This window comes from Schistocerca piceifrons, chromosome 6 (assembly GCF_021461385.2).
Source record: "Schistocerca piceifrons isolate TAMUIC-IGC-003096 chromosome 6, iqSchPice1.1, whole genome shotgun sequence".
NCBI classification, from domain to species: domain Eukaryota; kingdom Metazoa; phylum Arthropoda; class Insecta; order Orthoptera; family Acrididae; genus Schistocerca; species Schistocerca piceifrons.
In genome coordinates, this window is record NC_060143.1 from 437,250,904 (window position 1) to 437,258,281 (window position 7,378).

Below are 7,378 nucleotides of genomic sequence, written 5' to 3' on the forward strand. Positions count from 1 at the left end.
CACATGCATGCCCACCATGTGATCCACACTGGTTCAGAGCATGGTGTGGACTATGTCAGTGTGAGTGGAGAAGTGCAAAGTGGATGAAGGTACTCACAGTGGAGCAGTGGGTGATCATTATAGAAAGTTATGTGACAAGAAACTCGTGGAAACGGCGTGGCTAGTTGTTTGCTGTGAAGTTTAATGGTTCAAAGTGTCAGCAAAGAGTTCTATGCGATGCTTAGTCCGAAAATGGCGTCAGGCAGAATCTATTCTGAACAAGTTAAAAAATAAATTTGAAACGTGAGGCCAAACCAGAAATTATGTCTGCAGTTCATCAGAAAATATTTGAGAATCCTAGCAATCAACCCGATGCCTATAGCAAGAGACCGTCATATCACGTCGATCATGTGGACAAGTACTCCACCTCGACCAGCACATACCTCCCTACTGAGTGTCTGCTGTTCATGCATCAAAACCAGCACATGCCCCTTAGCGCCTCCAGTTTTGTGAGTGGGTGTTAGCTGAGATAACAATGATTGGCTTGGACATGAATTTGTTCCTTTTGTCTGATGAAGCTGGTTTCACCTGAGTGGTTATGTAAACTCACAGAATCGCAGGTTTTGGGCAGGAAAGGCTCCACATGACTTCCACAAAACACCATTGCATGTGCAGAAGGATGGAGTGTGGTTCGCAGTATCAGCACGCCACATTATTCGTCCCATCTTCTTTCATCAGACACTGACTTCCGTGCATTACATTGACAAAACTTTGAAACCATTTGTGACAGCATTAATGGAGGTGGAGGAGGAAAAGATGTACACTTACTTCTAAAAGGACAGAGCATCTGCCCATATGTCGCTGACTGTAAAGTATTCAGAATGTAATTTTGCAAGGAATACAAGTAACAACTAAGAACTTGTTTGATTCCTATTGTCAATAATATTCCTTGTCTCCTTAATAACTTTTTTCATTCAGACTTTATTGTAAACCAAGATACTTTATTTGTAAAACACTAGAATGTCTCTTCCAGTATGTTTTTCTCGCGGACTTTTACGTAAAAAAGCAGTTTCTTGAAAGAAGCTGTTCTTGGAAATTGTGTTATGTCAGTTGGTATGTAGTGTTAGCTGTTTTCGAGGCAGTGGTAGGATACTTTCGTAACTGTTTTTCTTAGTGCTATAGATAACAACAAAAAACTGCAACTGAAAAATAACGTCTTAGCCCTTTCTTTACTGGCAATTTACAATCAGATCACATGTGCAGAAAGGACTCACTTGTTTCTGATGTCGACGATGGGAGGATGCATGTGCAAGTTTTCGTTGCATGTTGAAACACTGTTTAATTTCCGATATTAGCACACGACGACACTGTTCATTCTACCAGCATCGAAGACAATAATATCTTCCTTAGGAACCTAGATGTTTATGACCCTTCCCATTCTGTTGACAACCTGTGTGAAGGCCAGCATATGAATTATGTCGTGGATTGTCTGGCATCCCCTTCCATATCATTACGTGCAAGTCGACCTTTGGCTGTAATATCGTGTCACAGTACTGACGAATGCAGCACAGCTAATTTACAGACACCATTTGTGCAAAGCAACTGATTTTTGGAAAACCAGTTTTGTTGTCGTACTACCAAATTTTATTCAGTCAAGCACAAGGGCTAAATTTACAATGTGTTTTGGTGAAGTGCAAAGTGAAGTGCTTTTACGACCATATGCGTTATATTTACGTGAGTTTCGCAACACCTCATCAGGATACTGAGAAAAAACAGTTTGACACACAAAAACATGCCAAGCTACCTGTAATAAGTAATACACAAGTGGTCCTTGAAAAGGCATGCAAGCCTAGTGTAAAGAATAAACAGAAACCCACTGATGATGGCACAGAGGTTTTGAAACATATTTGTGAACTGACGGACCTTATATCCAACAATTTTAACCGCAAATACGGTAAACACAATGAGCTGCAAAGCCAAATGGTGATAATTCACCCTGTTTACCCAAGGCTTCCAAAACCGAATTTCGTAAAACTATTTCCCAATCCCGCTTTTCTGGGTGGTCATATTAACACTTCAAAATCGATTCTGGAAATCCGCTTCTAGTTACCGGTTTTCCAATTCCGCAATCGATTTTCGCTCCCATGGAAACGCAATTGGTTTTGAAAAGTTCTTTGGCTGTTAGGTTTCGTCTTGTTTTTAAAAATTTCGGCTAATATCAACGGAAAGGCTTTTTGTACAGTGAATGATATGTAGAAATATTAGATTGGAGCTGTTTGCAACTCTTCTTATTGAAGAGGTATAGCGATTGTGCTGACTTTATCATAAAATTTTACAGCTATTCTCCAGAAGCCATATTTAACTGGGCTAGCAAAATCACTCAGACCTTATCATGTAAACACAACTGATAGGTTTTCGCCATTCGGAAGATGTGTCGCATGGAAATGTAGTGGTTGTCTTCTGAACTTAAAGCCCGGTCCACACGCAACGATCTGTCTGCGCAGACATCGGCGCAGATGTCTGTACATGCAAAAGATCGCTGCAAATGTGGTGTGTTCACACGACACAAACCCCAATCTACTACTCGCCCGCCATCTGTCGGTGTAGAGAAGAAATATCAGTGGCAAGCGACTATGCTCCCCGTAAACGTCAAAAATTTAATTCAGTTATTTTGAAATATAGAAATGGAGGAAGTTCTGTTGTGGTCTGTGTTCGCAACGTGTGTTGCAAAAAATGTTCAGACCAATCGCGGGAAACAGAGAAAGCGGTCAAAATGGTGTAGACAGTGGCTGCTAAAGCGAAAGCAGTTTTCCCACGTAAATTTACTGCGAGATTTGCAGGGCGAACCTTAAGAAAGCCAAGCAGATCCAAATACCATAACGTTGGCTGGTATACTTGATCTACTCCTACACCAGATCTTCTAGATTTCTGAACTTTGGATAACTCTTTTCGGTAAACAGTTCGCAACGATTTTTTTTATTTTTTAATTACTGTGTCTCTGTTTGCCGTGGCGTCACCTGCCCGCAATTTTTCAATTAGAGCATTGTATGGTGCTGTCTTTTTGTCTCGGTCACTATATTCTTTACTTTAAATCTTCCACAAACATGGGTGGTTTCTATATATTTCAATGAATTCACTAACAAACTCTCGAGAACACTGACGAGTATCAGCCATTTTAATGCACTGTGCGCACAAACACAAACACTAGACTGAGCAAACAGCCGTTTCGCGCCAGATTTGCGGTGATCTCCTGTCCACACGCTGCAACTTGTCTGCGCAGATGTGGTTTGAACACACAGATTTGAGAGGTTTCGCTCAAAACTCCAACTTCCAGTTTTGCACACACCTCAGGTTGGTGCAAATCTTCTGTCCTCACGCAACGATCTGTCTGCGCAGATGTGATGTGCCCAGACATTTGCGCAGATAGATCGTTGCGTGTGGACGGGCCTTAAGATTTGTCTTCGGCAAAGTGTCTACGAGGATCTCACAGATGTTCTGCCCGAGTGTGTGCTTTGGTTCGCGCCATCAACGAGGGTTCTGATTGGCTGTACCCCTCCTACTACAGGAAGCCCAAGTGTTAAGGGAAGTGAACTGAAAGTTGTATGTACTCTTTCTCATGTGAAGCGTGGATGTAGGTGGTGGTGAATCCTGGTTCAGCGCTGGTCAATTTTTGGAACGAATTGATTATCTCGACCAGGTGATCTATTAACTGCAGAAATGGTATGTATATTTCATATATCTTCTTACTGTAATTTAAATCCTCGGTATCTGATAATTTGTGATTAATTCTGTACCACGTGGTTTTTACAGGCATTCAATAAGGACCCGGACAAGCCAGGAGCGGAAGCCCCAACAATTCATCGTATCAGAATAACTCTCACGTCAAGGAATGTAAGAAGTTTAGAGAAAGGTATACTAAAATTCACTTTAAAGTCGTCAGTTGTAACTCGATTTTCATGTTTTTCTGTATCGCTCAAGGATTATCAAACTCAAATTGCTGATAGTTTCTTCCTTTTTGTTACCGCATTCGTGCATGAGCATTTATCCAACATATTTTCTAATGTGGCCAGTATGGAACTTAATTACTCGTATCTTTAGCACTGCCAATTAGTATTTAATTTGAGTTCGTAAAAGTTGTACGTACTATGAAACAGACGTGTGTCTAAGGACGCTTAACGCATGCAACCAAAGTGATCACGATTTTTGTTTTACACTTAGTACTATAAAGCTGGCGCATTGGTACTGTTAATGTGAAGTTCCTAGTTAATTTTAGAGATATAAACTTTGGTATTGTGGTTTCACTTCAGTTGCATTGAAAAGGAATTGCATTTCGTAACTTGTGCTCGGTTTGTTCTGCGGGGAGAGCTCTCTGAGATATCGTAAGGATAATCTTCCGTGGCGAAATTTAGTTGATTGTTTCGTTTAGTCCATCACCTTGCATTTTACATCAGCAAGTTAGCTTGTCAGGCACCCTTAAGATTTCTTGGTTGCATGGGATTGATATTGTAGCCTGTAGCCATAAGAGGTAGCTTGTACTTGCATGAAAAGGTTGTAGAGTCAGTTGACTGTATTGTATGATGCTATCATAAAAATCTTAATGATAATGGCTGATTATCTAAGGAACCTCTGATTAACGCGCATCTTTTTTCTTGTATATTGTAGTTTATGCTGCTTATTAATTTTATCCCATCTTTTCAGTTTGCAGTGACCTAATATTTGGGGCTAAGAAGCAGAAGCTACGCGTGAAGGGTCCTGTTCGAATGCCCACTAAGATATTGAGAATTACTACTCGTAAGACCCCCTGTGGTGAAGGGTCAAAGACATGGGACAGATTTCAAATGAGGATTCACAAAAGAGTAATCGATCTCTTTAGTCCTTCGGAAGTTGTGAAGCAGATTGTATCCTTTATCAAGCTTAAAATTCATATATATGATGTAAGGTTGCATTTTAAGATTAAGTGATTTATCTTGCAATGATGTGATATCTTAGGACACCTTATGAGATTCATGATTACATTAGAACCTCTGAGCAAGATGTGACACTTGAATTTTAGTAGTTAATGATGCAGGCATCATAATTAAGCAGAAATAATCACTTGTTGATACTACAATGTGCACAAACTCTTAGCTTTCAAAGCCATTGGCCCTCTCTGGCATAAGTTAAGGGGAAGGAAGAGAGGTGACGGAGAATGACAGGAGAGGACTAGGAAGACGGATATAACTCAGAAAATTCACCCGGAGCCCTTGGTCAGAGGAGACTATTGGATGGCTTGAGAAGGAAATGTCGCTTCCCGGTCTTCCCTTCTCATCCAATCTGTTAGGTTTTGCATGACCAGGGCTCATGGGTGCCTTTTTTTGGAACTGTGGCACTTTTTTAAAATGCTCTCAAGCCCTTTTTTCTTCATCCCTCTTCCTTACCCTTCATCTCGTCTGCCAAAAGTCACTGGGTCAAAGAGCTTGTAAAAGTTACTTTTTTGTGTTCTACTGCTGCTTGCTGAGTAGATTTCTCTAGACTTAATAATATATTTATACTGCAGGACTGGGTTATATCTTTAGTTCAGCCTTGAGATTACCATTAGTGGTAACATAGTGACATGCAACAGTTTTTATTATGGCATTTGTGATCGTGAATTCACGAAGTTGGAATTGAGTACTATCTGTCTGATGAGAAATGTTGTTTAAAGTAAAAAAATTGCAAGGGGTCTATAAATAACTGACTGAAGAACCGGTAGGCCTATATGGGGGGAATTGCACACTTTCTTGTGGAACTGTTGGAGCTTATAGAAAGAGATACAATGTTCGTACTGCACCACATCGTTTACTGGTGTAACTGTGCATGTGGGCATCAGTCTGATACTTGGCTGTCTCATTGTTCCTAATGGTGTGGTAAAAAGTGGGTGTGTGTTCAGTTATGGCTGCAGAACTGTCCTTAAAAGTGGTATTACTATTGTATGCAGATAGTATGTTGATTATATAGCATGCACTGAGGCAATCGGAAGTACATTGCTTGAATCCTGTTGAACTAGTAAATGTGTGGTGTTTGAATTAAGTTCTTGTGGCGGTGTATGAATGTAGGCAGCAAACACTTATTGTGTGCATAAATAAACTTTCTCAGTGTTAGCACTATAAGTATTGGCAAATTTGTTGTACATGTTATTGCCTTCCAATCTAACATAGATATTGAGCGATGTCACAGTGCAGCATGTTAAAGCTGTGAGTTTAAAAGTGGGAAGTGGGCTTCCTTGTTGTGGTGTAACGAAACAGTATTTTCATACCCGGACAGTTAACTCGGTTAAGGTTAAAACGTGAAATGGTGTGGAATGTTGGTGGCAATTCATATCCACATCAATAAATTTTAGCCTGTTTTATCCTGCTAAAATTTTCAGATCTTTCATAAAGTTCAGTACACATAGTTGCATTGCCCCCTTAAAAACAACCTGATATGGATTTCCAGTTTAGTTTCATCCTGTCCTTCCCACCTTTGATGGCCTGGATAGTTCTGTAGAATTTTTTCAGATTGTTTGACTGGAGGAAGCTGTGGTTTGTGGGGTAGCCTTTTCAATAATTTTTTTTTAATGCTGATTGCTGTGAGTTAATGCTTCTAGTTTTAGTATTTCATTTTTATGTAATGTAATAATTTGTATTATAAATTCCTTAGTGGTTTTGTAGACATCAATCAGCATAGAGCCTGGTGTGGAAGTTGAAGTTACTATAGCTGATGAAGGAAAAGATTAATTGTACCTGTTCAAATGTGAAACTTCAATAAAGAATTTAAAAATAAGTTTGTTTCTGTGTCAATTTACTGAGCCATGTCAGATTTGCCTATTCCTCAAATGGGAAAAGTTTGGTGCTGATTTTTTCATTTGTCCAGTTTTGAAATCCAAAATTGATGCCTCAAATTGGCGATGCTTATTTTTGTTGGGAGCTATATGTATTGGATACAAGAGGGTGGCCAGAAAACGGAACAAAATATAAAATATACTTGGTGAATCTCTGAATATTCATAGATTTTGGGCTTAGTTGAATGATTGCAGAGTTTATCAAATTTTGTCATTCTGATCTTAATGTGGAGTCTTAATAGTGCAGGACTTCCAAATTAATTTTTTGGGTGTAAGTCTTTCAGAACTGCAAACGAATTGTTATGGTTGGTTCAATTCTTAGTATTCATATATTTTCACAGATATGAGGAGAAAATTGTAGTTGAAGTGTTGAAGACAATCATAAACGGTACTAACTTTTTGAGTTCGAATTTGTAAGTTGTAACAGTGGCTGCTATAAATTCTGTGAGTGCAAATGTGCCAGTAGCTATCAAGTTACAACATGACCTTGTTGTGTACAGTGGCAAAAGTTAGTGCTGTTTAAATATAATGGGATTGCAGTCACTCTATCTAAAAGTTTGT

General features: G+C 39.4%; 1 protein-coding gene across 1 annotated transcript; it reads left to right on the forward strand.

Moving 5' to 3' along the window:
* The first annotated feature begins 3,538 nt into the window (after positions 1-3,538).
* LOC124802714 (40S ribosomal protein S20) lies at positions 3,539-6,755 on the forward strand. The gene is made up of 4 exons (XM_047263679.1): positions 3,539-3,699; positions 3,790-3,889; positions 4,678-4,877; positions 6,648-6,755. Exons 1-4 carry the CDS (start codon positions 3,697-3,699, stop codon positions 6,711-6,713), a joined length of 369 nt encoding a protein of 122 aa, XP_047119635.1. The 5' UTR covers positions 3,539-3,696; the 3' UTR covers positions 6,714-6,755.
* Positions 6,756-7,378: the final 623 nt, after the last annotated feature.

Bases quoted from the DNA above. Each gene is read 5' to 3' on its own strand.
- LOC124802714 (XM_047263679.1), top strand. The intron at 3,890-4,677 runs GTATACTAAAAT...CCATCTTTTCAG, and splicing joins TGTAAGAAGTTTAGAGAAAG to TTTGCAGTGACCTAATATTT. The intron at 4,878-6,647 runs GTATCCTTTATC...GTGGTTTTGTAG, and splicing joins CGGAAGTTGTGAAGCAGATT to ACATCAATCAGCATAGAGCC.